At 39.3% G+C, this 20,559-nt stretch overlaps 1 protein-coding gene across 1 annotated transcript; it reads right to left on the bottom strand.

Annotated features, from left to right (window-relative positions):
* Positions 1-16,591: 16,591 nt before the first annotated feature.
* On the bottom strand, positions 16,592-17,617 carry LOC147624591 (uncharacterized). The gene has a single exon (XM_086819995.1). The coding sequence runs from the start codon at positions 17,559-17,561 to the stop codon at positions 16,833-16,835; it is 729 nt and encodes a 242-aa protein (XP_086676121.1). The 5' UTR covers positions 17,562-17,617; the 3' UTR covers positions 16,592-16,832.
* Positions 17,618-20,559: the final 2,942 nt, after the last annotated feature.

The following is a 20,559-nucleotide window of genomic DNA, read 5'->3' as shown; positions in this document are numbered from 1 at the left end:
TTTTCACTTTATCAATTATTTACATAATAAAAAATATTTATAGTTCACAAATGAAAAGTTTTCACTTCATCAAATGTAAACAATATTATTTCTATTATCCACATAAAAAAGCTAACGCTTCAACAAATGAAAGATTTACTTAAACAATTCTATCCTATCTTACAAATGAAAAAATTATGTTTCATCAAATGTAAGCGCGTAAGAACTATTTATAAATTTTTATACATAATGAAAAAATTATTTTTAAATAATATAAATAAATATAATCATATTTCAAATCAAAAATAAAGCTTGATCGAATAAAATAAGGAATAAAAATACTAAATTATTATACTATAAAAATAAATAAATATATCTCAAATGAAAAAAAAAGCTTAATCGAATGAAAGTATTAAATTTATTTACCAATCCTCCTTGATTTATTTAATATCTTGAGAGAGAACCCTCGATCAAAACATACACGTATGGTTTCTCATTTTAACCTTATATAAAATTTTAAAGTTTTGATTTTACAAAATTTTTAACCCAAAAAACTAATCGAAAGTTCTTTGGATCTAAATAATTGTTTCGATTGAAACAATGTTTTGACTGAAATGTAAGTCTAAGATCGAATTCCTCCAAAATGATAACATTTTATTAAATTATTCGATCAAATTTTTAATAATTTATATGATTCATGGTCGATTTTTTAATGTTTTTTTTAAATTATATACTGAGCTAGTATTATTGGTGTATATATTTGTTCATATTATGTGTAGTCATGTTGGGATTAATTGTGAGGAGTCCAATTGATTGTATGTAACTACATGGTTGGCATTGTTAATTAATAGGTGATGAGCACTATGATGGAGCCGACTAGAATGTCATATGGATGAAAGATTGTGTATAGCACACTTATGGTTATTTTTGTAAAAGACAAGCCCAATTTTGTAAGGAAAGTTGTTTATAGCTCCTTGGGCTATTTTGGAAGAAATATCAAAAATACCCTCGTGTGGGAAGTGGAGTCACTCATGTCAAGGGGGGAGAGGGGAGAGAGATTGCACCCAATGCTTTGCGTTATGATAATTTCTTCGAGATTTCTTCATGCTTTTATGTGTTTTCATATGTTTTTTCCATGGGTGATTTATTTGCACATGTCGTTTTAATTACTCGGTGGCCACAACAATCACCCTAATTTCCACAACTACTATATAGCAAGACCTCCCTTGGAATTACTAACACCCAGCGGACCACAACAATCATCCTAATTTCCACAACTACATATAGCAAGACCTCCCTTGGCATTACCAGAACCCCCTGTCCATGGAAATGTTCAAGGAACTCATAAACCAATCTAAAGGAATGTACATACCATCGCCAATATTGCCACCACATGCACCTCGACCCCAGTCAACCACGTGGTTATTGAGGATTTTTTGGATGACAGAGACTACTCTAGGGAGCTAACGATGAATGTTGATTATGTTGATGAAGCTCTAAAGATCATTATGTATTACATTATGCAAGGAGGGACTCTAGTGCCTATGTTTCAAACCACAACATAATGGCTCGGGGGACTCACTTTAAGAATATGTGAAATAGTACAAGAGAACTCTGAGACCCTGTCTGACACTTCCATGACTAAGAGACATTTTATCAAAGTGATAAAATGACAAGAGAACTCTGAGACCCTTACTGACTCTGTTTGATTTAAAGGAGGAAGTGTGTGACTCTGTTTGATTTAAAGGAGGATTTGTTTAATCATATGTTTACTGAAGGGGGAGGACCCTCTCCTATGGAATCAACAATTCCCTAATGAGTTTCCCTAAAATGTGATGATTACTTAGACTATTCAACAAGAGATGTAGTAGGACTTATGGCCTTGCTTTCTTTGGAAATTAAGTTGCCAATAGGTCCATTGGTGAGGGAAAATCAATGCTAGTGGATGGATTTGAAAGAATGGGTAAAGGGATGACTCTGATAAAGGTCAAGGTCTAATGACAATTTGTAACAATTATTGAGGAGGAATTTAACTTGATTTGAGAAGCAAAGATGTTACTGCAACTTGCTTAGATTTTGGTGAATCATTTGGGACATTGTTACGAGAGTGATTCCATAAGTTCAACACTACCGGTATTGCATAGCCTACGACTATCCTAGCTTGAGAAGCAGGAGAAATCGGCATCATTAGCAAATAATTCTAGGAGAGGTGTGGTAAACTAACCTTAGAAAAAACAAACTTGATCTTAAAAATGACAGATGGAATGATAGAAAAGCACATGGGAGTTTTGCGGAATTTGAAAATTAAGATCTTCTCATTCCAGTTTCGCCATACCTTTGTGGTAATGAACTTTTCTAGCCAACGCGACTCATATGGCATCATCCTTGGAAGACCTTTTATTGGGAGGCTAGGTTGATTGGTGGGCTATGGGCCACATATTTTTATGAAAGGATTCACAAATTCTTAAGGTTGATTTGCTCTCATAGAAAATGCATCCTATGGATGGTAGGTTGTTTGGAAATGATTCTAACACCACGAAAGGAGCCAAAACGGTATAGCTTTGTGAGGCACTAAAAAAAATAGAGCAAGGAAAGGAACAAGACATGTTACATACATATCTTTCCTCAAATGATTTCTATGAGAATTGGGTGCATCTATTAGCAACAACGATAGATGTGATGGGGAGGAATGAAATATGTTGTGGAAGATCCCAAGGGGTAGTGAGATCGCTAATATGAGAATAATGAGCCCACTATTATCAACACCCAATGAACATGTGAGCACGTCAACCGATAATAGCTTTGGTAGTGAATTAGATGAAGCCATTAAGAACCATGTTGTTAGACGTAAGGTTAACAAATGGCTAAAGAAACAATGATAGGCTAGATTGTAGGAACCCAATCATGCTCTTACTGCTTAATGGCTAAGATATGTTAAGGCTACTAAGGTTCAGGAAGAGTTATCTAACAATTTTGGATAAGAATTAAGTTGACGAGTAATGATGCAAGAGGAGGAGGACGTAGTGAGGAAGCCGGAACCTATAACAAAGCCTAAGTTATCTAGATCTGAAACATCCCTATCCCCTCCGCGCAACAAATTCAAGGGTGCTAGTAGAGCGGAAGTAGCACTTCTTGCACGGGGCAGGGTCCCTCACTCAGGGCCTCACCCACCACCACGGATATCCGGAAAAGAGACTAATCCCTCGGTTCTTCCACAACTGAACCCGGAAAAACTTCCCTCATCCGAAAAACACGGGCGATTCCACAAGGATAAATTTACTCTAATATAGTCAAGAGCCTTAATTAACTGAACTGATCTGACCAAACCCGTAAGTCCCATAGTCAGATCAAGGAAAAGACTTGCACTTGGATCATAGAGACCAACGCTTTTTTCCTCATTGAGAGGCACAGCCGTTGATTCTTTTCCATATAACAATTTTTATCCGGGATTTACTTCATCTATCGTACCATAACAGAATTGAGTTTCATTTTAGGGATCCATCAGTCCCCATCTAGTCCCGTGGGTTAGCCAACCGCCCAACCACTGTAGTGATAGGATCCATCTAAAAATTTGGTTAGGTTTTGTCCCGGGTACCAGGGAAAAGAGTTCCCAGGCCCCCTAGTCGGATATTCATGCAACTTAAAACTAGTCACACCACTTACACACCCAATATGAGATTGCCTTTTTCATAGATTTAGTTGTCTTTAAAACAATCATTTAATGAAACCATAGTATCACTGATCATAATCCTACAAAATATCCGGTTGAATCCTAATTTCTAATTTTTCCTTCATCCGTGTACCTATGGCATCATTGGCAACAACCAGAACGCTCACCACCTGTCCACTCAGGGGCCTTTCCGATAGTTCCTAGCTCATAGTACCCGGCAATATATTCACTTATAAAAATCAAAATGGAATCTCTGTTGAAGATCAGCAAGATCAACCAACAGATCCATATAAAAGAGCCATTGACTCATCGGTTGAGGACCAGCAAGGTTAATCAACTAGATCCATGCCCGAATTCAGAAAACAACTCTTACTCCTTGTTCTAATATCTTCCACCACACATATGTGGGTATCTTCAGCGACCCAGAGCCCGAGCACCGTATGGTCACCACCCTCTAGGATCCTTCGCAGGTCACCTAGCGCTTCACTCATAGGCCGCTTCCTTGGTCCCTCATCCACCGTACCGGAAGCTCACCATTTAAATCAAACCGAGGCTGGTCAAGACCTCGGCCGACCTTGCTACACGAGACGTCGTCCGTTGACTCTCCGTCAACTGTTGCAACTTTATCAGATTGGTCTCCACCACGACCTCATTCACAAGACGGTCAAAATGCTTCCCTAGCATTCTTGACATAAAACAATCATTTTAAAAATAGGTCATAAATACAGTTTCTATAATGAACTCTCGTCTTTCCACATCAATCCTCATTTATTTCATATGTATTCCCATTCTCATCACATCATTTTCCATCTCATCACATCTTTTCTCATTTATCCACATTAGATCTCATCCACTCGCATCTACCCATATCCACATCTCATCACATCATATTCATTCACATCACTTATCATCCATTCACATCTATCCCAATTTACATCACATCTCATTCACTCACATCCCGATTCACATCACATGACATCTATTCACGTCCATCACATTCATTTACATCCATCACAACACATTCATTCATATCCATCACATTCATTCATTCATATCCATCCCATTCATTCATTCATATCCATCACATTCATTCTCATAACCATCCCATCACATACATTCTATCCACATTATATTACATCACTTCAATACACATCATATCTCATCTCATTCATCCATATCCATCCAATCGTTCACATGTACGACTATCCACATCTATCCATACATTCATATCTATCACTTCACATCTACATATATTCATGTCACATCACATCTCTTTACATCACATCACATTCTTTCACATACACATCCACATCCATTCTTTCACATACATCCACATCCATTCTTCACATACACATCCACATCCATTCTTCACATGCACATCCACATCCATTTTCACATACATATCCACATCCATTCTTCACATACATATCCATATCCATTTTCACATACACATCTCACATCCATTCTTCACATACACACTCACATCCATTCTTCACATACACACTCACATCCATTTTTCACATACACATTCACATCCATTCTTCACATACACATTCACATCCATTCACATCCCATATCATTCATTTACATCCCGATTCTTCACATACACACTCACATCCATTCTTCACATACACACTCACATCCATTTTTCACATACACATTCACATCCATTCTTCACATACACATTCACATCCATTCACATCCCATATCATTCATTCACATCCCATATCATTCATTTACATCCCGATTCCCATGACATCACATCTCATCACATCTATTCACATCACATCACATCCATCTATTCACATCACATCCCATCCATCCATTCATTCACATTTATCTGATTCACATGACATCTCATCATATCTATTCACATTACATCTCATCATATCTATTCACATCACATCTCATTTCTATGCAAGTTTTTCAGTTTGATTTTCTTTTGAATACGAGTATTATTTGAATCAGTATCCCCAAAACTTCTTGATCAGAATTCTGAATTTCATACGGGAATTCCTGGAATTCTATAACCTCGATCCACAAATCAATTCGAAGGGTCTCAAACTTAGTTTCAGATTTGGCGGGAATTTTGAGTGTATTTTTCTAAACTGGTCACACCTTTTTTCCTCGAAACTGACGAAAGAGTTTGGTCTTGGTCGTAGTCTGATTCAAGGTTCGAGTGTCGGATAAGATTTTTCTTGAACTATCTTTCTCGAAAAGGTTTGGTAATTCAGTTACTATTTTACTGAATTTCTTTCTTTGAATATTCACTTAACTGATTTCTAAATTAGTTTACGAATTTCAATAAGGAATAAATTAATCATTTATCTGAATATTTCGATCTCGATAGATTTTTTGAATTTTCTTTTTATAATCCGTGTGAATATAAAACGATAGAAATTTCTCTCTTAGAGTATTTAATTATTCAATTATCAAATACTCATAGAATTTAAACATGGAATTTAAGAGAATTCTAATTTTGATATAAAAATTCTTTATGCATCTATTTATGCATAAAAATCAACTTCAATGGGAATAACACTTTTATATAAAAAAATCCTTTTATACATCTATTTATGCATACAATCAAATTTAATAGGAATAACACTTTTAAAATAAAAAGAATTTCTTTATGCATCTATTTATGCATAAAAATTAATTTTTATAAGAATAACGCTTTTATAATAATAAGAAAATTTCTTTATGCATCTTTCTATGCATAAAAATCAAATTTAATAAGAATAACCTTTTTGTAATAAAAAAAATTCCTTTATGCATCTTTCTATGCATAAAAATTAATTTAAATAACAATAACACTTTTGTAATTAAAAAAATTCCTTTATGCATCTTTCTATGCATAAAAATCAATTTTGATAAGAACAACACTTTTATAATAAAAAATTTTCTTTATGCATCTTTCTATGCATAAAAATCAAATTTAATAATTAATATCAGCGATATCCATGCATATTCATAGATTAATATGTACATGGAGTAATTAGAATATTTCTTTTAGATGCAAAAATGGTGGGAATTACTCTTTTGAAATAACATAAAAACAAACTTTCTTTTCCACAAAATTCTAGAAAATTTTGCCATAACCTCCTTTGTATGGCTGACCATTTCTCATTTTCATCAATCTTTATTTAACTTAAATTAACCCAGGTTAGATTTATAGAACTCTAATCTACACAATTTTCTAAATTAAAGAGAGTAAACAATAAGAAGAGTTTAATTAATCCCTTAGTTAATCTTTCTAGGATTGAGAAAGGTTGGAATGTAAAGGGGTGGCCTTTTTATCAAAGGCATAGCATTTGAATTTAATTCAAACATTTGCAAAATATAAAAATAAAGAAAACCATAGATTTTTTATTAAACAAAGTAAGAAAATTAGCTTACATTGAGCTTGTAAGCTCTCCTTTGGCTTGAGGGATTGAGGGTTTTACTATTGTTTGAAACAATAGTGGCCACCAATTCACTTTGTAGAGGATTAGGCCAAAAACAATTGAATTATTAAAAAATTCAATGTAGATGGCTCAGGACAGGATCAGAGTAACAGTGCATAAACACCATTAAGATTTTACAAAGGGGAAGGCTTCTATTTATAGGAAAATGTGAGCCTCTAACCAAGAAAATTGATTCTAGAATTTTCAAGATCAATTTGGTCAATTTTTGACCATTTTTGGGTTAGTTCAGATTACTTTTTGGATCTAGTTTTGAAATAGGAGAGAGTAAATGAAAATATCTCATTTTATTGATTAAAAATTGGGGGTAATGATGAGAAAAAGGTGCCTACTTCATGAGGGGAGATCCCCACATTGAGATCCCCACACTGAGGTGCCTACTTCATGAGGGGGTAATGATGAGAAAAAGGCGCCTACTTCATGAGGGGAGATCCCCACACTGAGGTGTCAAAAAATTTCAATTTTTTGATTCTTTTCTTTGGTCCTTAGTCCACTCTTCATCTTATGTGAGCATTTACTCATTTTTGGGTTTTTTTTATTCTTCAATTTATCTCCTCCCTACATTTGGATTAATCTTATTGGTCCATAGGAATCTTAATCCAAAAATTTCTAAAAATCTGGACCCTTAGGCTGTCCTTTATATCTATTTTCAATTAATTCCAATTGCACATTGGAAAGTTCTTTTTGAATTTTTATTTCAGGGGAAACCATTTTAGACACTAGGAGGATTTTTATATCAAAAAATATCTCACTTTTGAATTACTTCCTCTAGACATTTTCTCTCTCCAGGCCAAAACAGGGTAAAATAGGATCTTTCTTTTATTTCAGAGAGGGGAATAATTATAAGATCAGAAGGGGAGGTTCTTACACCTGCACACCACAAAAGCTGGAGGGAGGAATCTTACATCCTACCCCAGTTAAAAAATGTGTCAAAAGCTCTATAAAAGACATACATAGTGTCTACTGAAAAGTCCTCTTTCTTATCACAAAAATGATAGACTTGCCTTAAAAGGTCTACAAAATCTTTTTAGTATCATAACAGCCTAATACTTGGCTGGCTAGTAACCTGTGTTTACAGAGAGTAGTCTAGTGAATCATTTTTGGTGCGTCCACCACTAGGAGTGCTAGCACTTGTTACAAAAGGGTAACTTAGCATGAGTATTAGCGAGGAATTAACTACTGTAGATTTAGATCTAGCGCGAGTAGACAAACTACTAGGTAATGTGAATCTATCCATAATTAAGAGCTTACTTAGAGAAACCTATAGTATATACATTAGGTATCCTAAGAAGAAGAGGTATGTTAATAGTGAGGAAATCCAAGAAGAAGAGCTATATGCGAACTGAATGACAACGAGGGAGAAACTAATGAGCAGGGAGCCAAAGAGAAATTAACTCTTTGTGTGAATGTCTACGATTTAGAATATTTAGAAGACTCACAACCTAACCATCTAGCTATTCAATTAACCACACATTGGGGATCATTGGATAAAATAGAATTAGAAACCATTGCTTTTTCCACTTGTAGATATTGGAGAGGCCCCAGACCGCAAACAGCCATACCACACAAGGTGCATTTTACGAAGACCTTAGGAAATATTTTATTTTGTGCAGTGGTATAAAGGTAGGATTTTGCCCAAGAGTCAAGAAAGAGCTAGAGACTCTAGAGACCTTGTGGGAAGAACAAGCTTCTCATTTATGAATAAAGTGAGTCTACTTTCTATGGATAGGCCTATCACTAAGATAGAACTTAGGAGTAGTATAGGTAGATTAGCATATTATGGATGCTTCATAAGTAATTTCTCTAGTATAATGCAACCTTTACAAGCATTGTTAGTGGGAGAATCTTGTGAGTCTTTTCCAACAATCTATGAGGTGATTAGTTACTTAGAAGAGAAGACAGAGTGGATTCATTAAGGAAATAATAGTTCTAGAGTTAGATAGATGAGTGGTGAAAGCCGTAGATAAGTGAGAAATAGAGAAAGAGAAGAACATTGGGAGAGACGTTAATAAGAGACTTGTTGAGCATTTGAAAGAGTTGAACAAACTACTAGGGGAAGGACCTAAAGGAACCGCATTAGTATTTAGAAATCTAAATGGACACATTACAAAGGGAGTGCACCCTCTAGCATAAGCAAGAATGGTCCCTCATACTGGGACCGATTAGTTTCAAACGACGACAAGGGTCATCAACCTGACATAAGCCCTATTAAAGAGGAAGTAGAAAGTGAGAAAAAGGAATGCAAAGGAGAGGAAAGTAGTGTTCGAGGGCACACCCCATCTCCACATATTTAAGAAGGAAAAAGCACCTTAAAAACTTACGAAGATTTTGGGTTTAGATGATTATTTCATATACCCAAAAGGAAAGTGCTCGATTTCTTTGAGGAAGAAGACTCAAGATTAACTTTGCTTTTCTTTGAGCCAATGGTAGTTCCACCACTTAGATGATTATTTCATATACCCAAAAGGAAAGTGCTTGATTTCTTTGAGGAAGAAGACTCTGGATTAACTTTGCTTTTCTTTGAGCCAATGGTAGTTCCACCACTTAGAGCAACATTTCTCTTAGCAGACTTTACACAATATAGTGGACTTTGGGACAAAGATCCCGATGCTCATAAACAAAGATTTGAGGTCACATGCATGGCTAATGAAATTGCAGATGATGACCAAAAATTACATATATTTCTAGCTACACTGAAGGATGAAGTTGCTAGTTAGTAAGGGAATCTCGACCCAGCCTTAAGAGCAACGTATTATGATTTATCACAAGTGTTTCTTACAAAGTTTAGGAGGCAAGGTTTTCAATACCGACTGGCGTAACAATTCAATTACTTATCCCAGGCAATAAATGAGAGTATAGACCATTAAATTGAGCGAATGGAGATTATTATGAGGAAGATGGGAGATAATTCTCCAAATGTGGAAACACAAAAGTGAATGCTTATTGATGGGTTTCAAAATGTAGAAGCCCAAATGCATGTGAGTCTTAGGCGTTCGGCTACACTAGTAGACGCAAAACAAGAGGCTAGAATTTGGGAGGAAGTACAATTGAGTCAACAGCAACAATGAGAATTGATACAAGATCCTAGACCTCCACAACCTTCGCCATTTGAGCCACTACAAGCTTATGGGATGCCCACCATGCCTGGAACAATTGCATAAGGACAAGCCGTGATGGGTCCTAAATCCATCTGGCTATGTTCCATACAACCCCTATATGTTTGCACCACCATACACCGTTCAAAAGGTTACTCCTCAAGTACCTTGGACCAATTTGGTATGTATAGATTATGTGACTAAATGGGTAGAGGATAAACCCCTGAAGACAAACAAAGCCATGGATGTTACTAAGTTTCTATACGAGAAAACTATTACGCATTTTGGATGTCCTTTGGAACTAGTGTTAGTGATACGGGTTCCCATTTCTTAAATGATATGATTAATGAGTTAACCGAGCTTCATAAAATTAAACATCATAAATCAACGTCATAGTATCCTAAAGTGAATGGTCAAGTAGAGGTTACCAACAATAGAATTCTATGTGGAATATTAACCAAGACAATAGCAAAAAACCGATGAGATTGGGATGAGCGGTTATACAAAACGTTATGGGCTTATCGTACAGCTTATAAAGTCACTATGCAAAATACTCCATTCACTTTGGTGTATGGAACAGATAAAATATTTCCCATTTGTAGCCACCCTCACTGCCTGTGGTGGTGGTCGGGGCACCCAAGCCTATGAACCCCCAAGATCGGGCATCCCAAGTTTGTGAACCTCAAGGGCACTCACCGGTCACACAAGGTGGGAATCTCTGGAGGCCCCACTTCCCAAGTTGGCTACCCACTTGACGGACGAAGCGGCACTCACCTACTCATGCTCAACGCCTCTCACCTACTCCAATGGCATCTATCACCTACTTGTGCTCGGTGCCTCTCACCTACTCCAATGGCATCAGTGACCACTTTTAGCACTTGGCTCATGATATCCCAAGGGGCCACGCCCATTGTATATAGAAACTTTGTTGTACCAAGAGAGGATCCCCAATGCAATACATGGTCTTGCGACATCCCAACTCTTGTCGACTTCCATCTTGTGTTGTGTGCATGTCACTTAGGTAGCTCTTGTGTGGTGTTCCATTATTGAGTCTGTGTGAGTGCATAGTGGAGTGGGACAAAGAGGGTGCCATCTCCCTAGCCTGTGCCAACTTCTGAGGGTATACTACCCTAGAGAAGACCCTAGTGATTTAGTGTGCCTGCGCGATGGGCATCCCAGTCCCCTATAGGTACACTAAAAATTTGGCGATCTTGCTAGGGACTCTTGTGAGTCGGAGTTCCCAAGATTTTGAGTCTGTAATAGTTCATCATCTTTGCATGCCCAATACTCGTTCTCGGTGCTCTAGTTCTATTAGTCCCATCAAGAGTCCCCTCTCTATTAGGTGCTCTGGCCGCAACAAGCGGCCAGTCCACTTCCAAAAGGTGCTCCTGCTCCTCTCCCTCTACCCATGGCTGCCATGAATCAAGGTCACCCCGGAAACAACCCTCCAGTTCGAGAATCCTTGTCAGTTGTGTTGGGCCGAATAAACATCAAGTTTCCCATGTTCAAGGGTTCCACCTAGGAAGATGGGGATGACAACGTGCAATGCTTCATCTCTATGTGCAAAAGCCGTGGTTTGGAGCGGGAGGATGCCTACTTGGCTTTATTCCAATCCACTCTACAAAGCTCCGCTGTGACAAGTGGTTTAGTCAGTTCTTCGCGAGTGAGAATTTCGTGGACTGGCCCACCTTAAGGGATACCTTCCTTCGCACCTTCATGGGTGGGCAATTATGAAGACCACATTCTCCAAGATTTGAGAAGACTTCAACTCTTGCTCGGGGAGAGCGTGTCTGAGCTGATGACGTAGACAAGGGTCTTGGTATCTCGTTTGCCAACCTACCCAGGTGACTTTATGGTCAAGCAATGGGCATTGCAAGCCCTGCCCCGGTCCACCCAACAAAAGATCAAAGAAAGTAGGCATGCACCTACCACCTTACTGGACTTCCAAGAGCCGGCCTCTCAACTGGAGAATGCCTGCTTGATGTTTGAACGTGACAACAATTCTTCAGCCTCTAAAGGCATGTCCTCACCCACCGACCTTGTGGCCACACTCACAAGGGAGCTAGATGCCTTGAAGCTTCACAAGGTGTAAAGTGAAGACAACACTGTGGCCCCCAGCTAAAGAAGGAGATAGAAGAACTCAAGGGGCTACAAGAAGCAAAGAAAACAATGTGGTGCACCATTTGCCAAGCCTTCGGGCACTCCCCTCAAGAGTGCTCTGAGAAAGTACTACTCTTTTTATGAGAAATATGGTCATGAGCACAAGGATTGCTACTATTTGAAGGGCTTCCGCCAATTGCATCACCAGCAATCGTTTCATCTGCCACCCACCCTCGTAGGTCATTTCACATCCTTCACCCCCGCACCCACACCTATCTACCCGCCATCTCGCATACCCACACCCACCCCCTAACCCTTACCATCCACCCCTGATGCCTACCCCACCACCTCCTACACCCGCCACCCTTGCAATCACCCTTGCCCCCCGCCCACTTGCTCCCCGTAATCGTCCCATTTTATGCTACCACTAAGGGGAGTATGGTCACTACCAAGGTCGATGTCCTCATCCAAAAGGGACACCCCTGTGCTGTTGCTACCCCAAGGCCAAGGATCACTACATCTGGGATTGCTCGAAGCAACGAGCTGGTGCTTCCATTGACTTCACCTCCCCAACGCCAGCTCTGCCACTCACTTAGTCTCTGTGGGAAGTGCTACAGACACCCCTTCCTTGGTGCCAGTTCACCCATCCTTCACCTTGGGAGTGTCCCTTCACCCAAATAAGCCACCACCCTCATCTCATGTGGAGCACCCCACCACACATGTGTGGTCACTCGTGCTCAAAAGCAGGCCCTTGGAGAACCAGAACCATCAACGGAGCAAGGTGAAGTCCCCTCACACATCTCTCATAATGTGGTAATAATGTGGTAGACCACGTGGGCCTTTCTGCAAACTATCAAAGATCTTCAAGAGGTTCCACCCATGCTCTCTAGTGGGCATGCTGATGTGACTCCCCACCCCGCCCCTTCAACAGCTTCCTTGGCTGACCTCCTCAAGGAGAGAAAGGTGGGGATGTCACTCTACCGATTGCTCCAATTTATCGTGGTTGCCCGAACACAATTGGATCTGCTTACTGCACCAACTGGAGGAGGGGTCAAAGCTTCCAGGTTAGCGAGCCACGGATTCGAGCGGTCCTGCAAGTGTCAAAATGTATGGGCATCACTCATGCCATTAGCGCCCTCACTGATTTCCAGAGTCCTCGCCTCACAGTACAAATCAATGGTACCCCTCTCTCTGGAGCCATTGTGGATGGTGGATCCGGAGTCAACTTGATGCCGAAGTTCACTCTCAAATCTACTGGTCTAGAGATCACTAGACTAGCCAACTTCCATGTCCGGATGGCTAACTAGCGTGAGGTGACACCTCTGGGACTCGTGGAGGGAGTACCGGTCCAAATTCAAGATGCTAAATTCTCTCTAGATTTTGTGGTCATCTGTCTTCCCAAAGTCAAAGGGGCATACTCCTTACTGATTGGCCGGCCATGGCTATGAGGTGCCGGCGTGCTACACGACTAGGGTACCGATAGGTTGTGGATCCCTTAGTCCCATGGCCAAAAAGAGTTCAAACTTGAAGAAGGTCCCATTTCTCGAGAATCTAGACGTATACTTCAATTTCCAAAAATTAAATATGTTCGTGATTCCACTTTCTGATTAAAATTTTATCCATGATCATCGTTTCTCTTTTTGATTAAAAATTTATCTATGTTTTCTCAATGCACCCCTATGAATATTTTCACCTTCTTTTCTCTATTTTTTCCGAATTAAATATCATGGCAATCCCTCTTTTAGCATAAAATATTTATGCACACCTACTAATCCATTTTTATCTAAATGAATTATATTCCTAATCATTTCCATAATTCTCATAATTTGAATGAATCTAGAAAATTTGTGCATAACCTTCTTTATTTTTTTGACAAATGAATAATGCTCAAAACTCCACTTTTAGCATAGAATCTATTATGCATAAATTCATTCTCTAATGATATAAATTTTTCCATAGCTTCCCCATATTTTCTATGAATGATAATACCCAAAATTCCACTTTTAATATAAAAATTATTTATGCATAAATGTCATTTTCTAATGATAAAGATTTTACCATAACTTTCCCATATTTTCTATGAAATGAGAATGCTTAGAATTCCACTTTTAGCATAAAAATTAATTGTGCATAAAATTTATTTTTTTTAATGATAAAAATTCTACCATAATTTCTCCATATTTTCTATGAAATGAGAATGCTTAAAATTGCACTTTTAGAATAAAATTTATTCTATGCATTTAGACCTTCTCTAACATTCACAAAAAAAATCAAAGATCTATGCTTGCCCAATACTCTAGTATAGGACAATAGACCCTTGTCTACTCTAAACTATATCAAGTATCAAGAACCAATACAAGCCCCTAAGCAGGACTTTTGGCTCCATCAAACCATTCATAAAGCAGAATGAGGTAGATTACGTACGTGGCTCAAATGCAAAGCTGAATGACTCCAAATTTGTCCCTAAATCTCCGCAAGTATTAGCTACGAACCACACCCTGCCCCCAGTTCAAAGAACTAAGGACGAGTGGCCCAATAGCCTTAGGAGTGCCTACAAGGAAAGACGACAGTCCCTAAAATAAGGACGTTCTTCCCAAGAGGACACTTCTAGCAACTCGAGAGCTCTACAAGTACTTTGAGGAGAGATATCACGCCCCCAAAACAAGGACTATCTTCCCAAAAGTTGTACGATGGGTGTCGGGCAGTGTTTATATACAGAATAATACCCCGCCGGTGTTCCTTGTTTTTCTCGGCGGGCCCGCCGGGCTTTTGTCTTTCCCGGCGGGCCCGCCAGGAAAACTCTGTATCCCGGCGGGCCCGGCGGGAAAGATAGAAGCCCGGAGGTGTTACTGGACTAGTGGGTTCCGGCAGGTCATTTCTCAGGTCATGTGAATATACAATGTGATCACAAGTTTTAATATGTTAACACTAGGTTTTGTTAACGTGATCACGAAATTGTGAAGATGTTAATGAAATCCCTGCTTGCAAAAATAAACACTGTTACGAGTGTAGTGCAGAGCAGAGTTCGAACTCACGCCTCTGGGTTTTGCCAGTACACTAAACACACACACCCGGTTATTATTACTAGCCCAAGTTAACCGGTGTAGACTTTCTGCAAACTCTCTATGTTTGTATGGTCAACACATATACATACCTTTTTTTAATTGCCTATTATATATACTAGTACGATGATGATGCGGTATAGTTTGGAATAGCATATATATCGCGTTCAATTTAAATATTTTTATGTTTTTTTTGAAGCGTAAACCCAAGCATGTTAGCTTCTTTTCTGAAAATTTCAAAATTCTGGCTCCTCTTCCTACCACTTGTTAGCTTCCCAGTCACTTGGAACCTTCAGTTAATAGATCGAATAGATATATACTTTCTATATGAACATTTTTTATGTAAACCATTTCATTATAAAAATACTTTGTATGTGTGTATGTAGGGGTCCGAAGTCTAGCCTATATGTGCAAGGAATTTTATCCTACTACTCTACACATGTACATACTCAAGTACCTTAACAAGGGGTTACCACTCTTCCAAATATTGAATGTTTTTCAAAGTTATGGGAAAGCTTAGGGACATGCCCCACAAGTGACTCGCTCAGCCGATACAAACTCGACTACTGGAAAGGGCTGCCACCCTTCCAAATATTGGCTACTTTTGAAGGCATTCGGCAAGCCGTGGTGGGGGACGAGTCCCACAAGTGAGTCACTCAACCAATATTGGAGTGAGCACCGTGCATAGTTCCTAGTGACTGGGCATCGCAATCAAGTCAAGATATTTGATGTCCATGAAAGCCACCATCCTTGATTTAGAGTGTTGTGCTTGAGGGGCAAGCATAGCACATTGTATCCCCACAGGATCGTGGATGACGAGGTGGAAATGCCCGGTCGATGTAGCGAGATGACTTAAATAATCTCTAGGACAACGACCATTGTGCCATCCTCTATTCACAAGGCTACGGCCTTGGGGAGGGACAAAAGAGTGTTTTGAATGCCAGCCTCTACCGAGGAGTAGGCTACGGCCCTGATGAGGACAAAAGAGTGTTTTCAATGTTAATCAACCGACACTAGATCGTAAAAGAGTGTTTTCAATGTTAATCAACCGACACTAGACCATAAAAGAATGTTCTACAGCAAAGAAGAGGATCGCTCATCTAGAACCATAAATGATATGCAAAAGAATGTTCTATTGCAAGAAGAGGATCATCAAGGACCATTTAGAACCATAAATGATATGCAAAAGAATGTTTTGTTTGGAAGAAGAGGATCATCAAGGACCATAAATGATACGCGGCTAAGTGTAATAATATAACGAGGTTTGGGAACTTTAATAATAACAATAGACTTCTTAATGAGCAAGGAATTTAAGAAGAAAAAAGACATCAACAATATATATTGCGTACATAACGTGATGTATGGCTGTAGATGTATCGAATGGCAACAATGCGAGGGAATTAGCATACGAAGGTTTGATGTCTTAATTAGCTACAAGGGCAAGGGTGGTGGTTTAAGCATCTCAAGGGCATGAGAGGTTAGGAGGCACTTTGCAGCCGCAAGTGGTAAGGATGCTGACGATGACGTCGAGTTTTGCATGCACGTTAACGAGGCCGAGGACGTTAGCATCGATGGCAGCACACAAGCACACCTCCACATCAAGCCCAATGAGCCCGAGCAGAGCACAGCAATCGCTTTGATGAGGGTCTCCTAGAAGGCCGCCCAGTATGGGAACGCAGACACCGAGCTTGATGATGTCAACAGAGCATGTGGCAGGGGGGGAAGGCGTAGTAGGAGGTGATGGAACTGGGGGAGGCATGGTGGGAGGCTTAGTGGGCACTGAGGGAGGCGTAGTAGGGACTACTGGGGGAGGCTTAGTGGGCACTGAGGGAGGCGTAGTAGGGACTACTGAGGGAGGCTTAGTGGGCACTGAGGGAGGCGTAGTAGGGACTACTGAGGGAGGCTTAGTGGGCACTGAGGGAGGCGTAGCTGAGGGAGGCTTAGTGGGCACTGAGGGAGGCGTAGTGGGAACTGCAACTGAGGGAGGCTTAGTGGCCGGAGGCTTAGTGGGCACTGAGGGAGGCTTAGAAGGAACTGATGGAGTGGGATGTGTAGGGGGCGGGTCATGTGCTTCATCGCATGACCTCGCGCTTGGAAGATCGCATCCCAGGATTATAACTATCACCACAACAGCTTCAAAAAGAAGCGGTAGAGAGCAACACAGGCGCTTGGTACAGCAATTGGCAGCCATAATGACAATGTGTGACGGGGGGGGGCTGGCCGCTGTAGGGAGCTTGCTGCTCTTGAGCTAACTGGACAATGTCTTTAAGGCCTGCGTGTGGGATCTATATATTTATATGGCCCTTCCGTTGCTGCAAAGCGCGGCCACCTGCGCAAGAATCTTTGAGTAGTTGCACCGCATGTTGTTCCCCAGCTGTAGGCAGGACCCGTGATGCTGATGATATAAACATCACGCCAAAAGGACGATAAATTTCGGCGTGCGAAATGTGACAACAATGAGACAACGTAACGCATGAGTGATGCACGTCCAGCTCGCTGACCGTAGTCAACCACCCACACGGTAAACTATAGTATGCAGCTTCGACCTTTCAACCAACGTTGCTTTTTGATGGGCCTCAAGCATGTTTTTTTTTTTGGGCATTTTGTTATTTTGAGTGACTAAAAATTTAAGGTCAAATGTGAAATGACTGGCACTATTTTTACTAACCCATCACAATGTGAAGGGTGACCTAGCCCCTCAAAAATCATCCTTGTTTTCTATTGTTTCTATAATTGTCAAGATGTTTTAAAATAGCCACATTTTTCAGCTAACTTGAAATGACGTGCTTTAACAAACACGTAAAAGTGATGGGTATATGGAAATGGATGGTGTGTCTTTTCGGTCTTGCCTTTCAGGAGGAAGACTATGTTGTGAGGAGATGTTTTTTTTCTAGCCAAGCAGTGCTGGATATATTATTATTCCTTTTCTTGCATTTTTGAAGACTATGCTTATTCCACATAAGTTGGATGTCACATATTTGATAGACTAAAAAATGTCATGCTTTTGTCTTCGTCGTTTGAATTGATTGCTCTTGAAAATGAATATGCAAGCTACTTTTTGTAAGGAAAGTAAATGTTTCAAATTTCAATGTAGCTTGCCCTTGTATAGGCAGCTCTACCTATAGAGGTGGAGCCCTTTATATACATGTTTTATGTATATTATACACTATGTATAATATACACTATGTATATATACACACTATAAACCGGGTTACATAGTGTAACCTGGTTTATAGTATGTATATATATATAGTGTATAAAAACTAGGTCTTCTAAGAACTCTCTCTCTCTCTCTACACACACACACACACACACACACACACACACATGTATAGGTATATGTATCACTACAAAGCTACTAGGGCCCTAGTGATAGCTTTATCGACACTACATTTGTGTCATTTAATAGGTTTCCACATCATATAATGACATTTTTAGCGACATAAATACTGTCACTAAATGACATTTTTGAGATAATAATGTTTATCGTGTCACTTATTATAGTGACACGATTTTTGTCACCTATTCATGACACTCTAGATTTGTTATTGTTTTTAACCTTCGAGTTATGTCTAATTAACTCTCTCTCTCTCTCTCTCTCTCTCTCTCTCTCTCTCTCTCTCTCTCTCGCACACACACACACACACACATCTCCTTTTCTCTCTCTCACTAGCTTTCTCACACTGCTCTCTCTATCTATCTTACACTTAGACACCTCTCTCTCTTTATAGCTGACACAAACATTTTTCACTCTCTCTCACTATCATCGATCCATCGTCATGTGCGGGATATGATGGGATGTTGGCTCTCATCGACGATTCCTCTTCATGGTGAGGCTGGGTTACCTTTCTTAATAATGTCATGCATTTACTTGGTTCTAAGATCAATAACATGCAATGAATATACTTGCTCCAGTGATAGGAGTTTATAAATATAAATTGATAAAATAATTAACAAAAGATATAAACCAAAGATCACATTGATTGCATGTATGAAAAAATGATGATAAAGTATACAATATCCACAATGTGGCTAAGTGACCAACAGAAAGTGTATATATATAATTATTATCACTGCATTGATCCATGGCCATGTATAAAAACTCTGATGGATACATCATCATGAAAAATCAGTCTATAAAAACTCTTTGGATGGAGGAGTACAACCAAAATAAGATAGCTAAACTAATCTAATGGTCTCCTCGTCCAAGCGATGCTGGCACCTAAAATCCTCCCTATCATCATGAAAAATCAAACTACAAAAAATATCTGGATAGAGGGGTACAACTAAAATACGATAGATAAACTAATCTAACCGCGGTCCTCCTCGTCCAAGTGATGCTGGCACCTATGATCCTCCCTACTGGGTCACCAAAATCTTGCTTATGTGAATAGGCAAGATCTAATCCAAAATCTTGCTTATTTTACAACCCACAACATTCTCAACCATAGCATGGAATTGTTGACAAAAGAAAAGTGTCCTCCCAAGGATGGGTCCTCATTGGACCACAAACATCACTATGTATGAGTTGTAATTTACTCTCACTACACCATTATGAGGGAAGATCTTTCGATGCATTTTGTCTAGAATGCATCCCACACATACATATACATCATCTGAAGGGATATCAGCGTGAGACATACCTTCTACCGTATCTAGAAGCATCAAACTTCTAAAATTTACATGCCCAAAGTATGCATGCCATAATTCAAATACTTGCATTGAGGAAGTATCACTAGCAACAATTGAACATAAACTATGTGCCTACCACCAACAACTCAAAGTTATCCAACCTATATAAACCATTATGTAATGTGCTAGTAGAGAATCTATAACCCATTGGCAGGGTCTTGTGCTATGGTAAATCTATGCTTGCACAGGCTCTTGTCTTATGCTATGGTTAATCTTTCAGAAGTGTTTAAGTGTTAATTGGACAAGTGTGAATACCTCCTTTGGACAAGTGTGAAGTGTTAAGTGGACAAGTGTGAACACCTCCTTTAGATGAGGAGGTTTACAGGTTGTGTGTGTGAGAGATGTATATAAATAAATTGTAATGATTGTTTTTCTCTTTGAATATATAGGCCAATAGTGACTCTGATATGTATGTGCACACACCCATTACAAGAGGATGAGGGAAAAGTCATGTGATGTAGCCACGTCACTAATGAGAGAATGTAGTGAGAGAGTGG

This window comes from Cibotium barometz, chromosome 25 (assembly GCF_041138505.1).
Source record: "Cibotium barometz isolate CiBa-2024 chromosome 25, ASM4113850v1, whole genome shotgun sequence".
In the NCBI taxonomy this organism is placed as follows: domain Eukaryota; kingdom Viridiplantae; phylum Streptophyta; class Polypodiopsida; order Cyatheales; family Cibotiaceae; genus Cibotium; species Cibotium barometz.
The sequence above is the reverse complement of the archived record's forward strand: the minus strand, read 5'-3'. Positions and strand labels throughout refer to the sequence as shown.

Coding starts and splice junctions, on each gene's coding strand:
- LOC147624591 (XM_086819995.1), bottom strand. CDS start 17,561: ATGGCTGCCAATTGCTGTACCAAGCGCCTGTGTTGCTCTCTACCGCTT.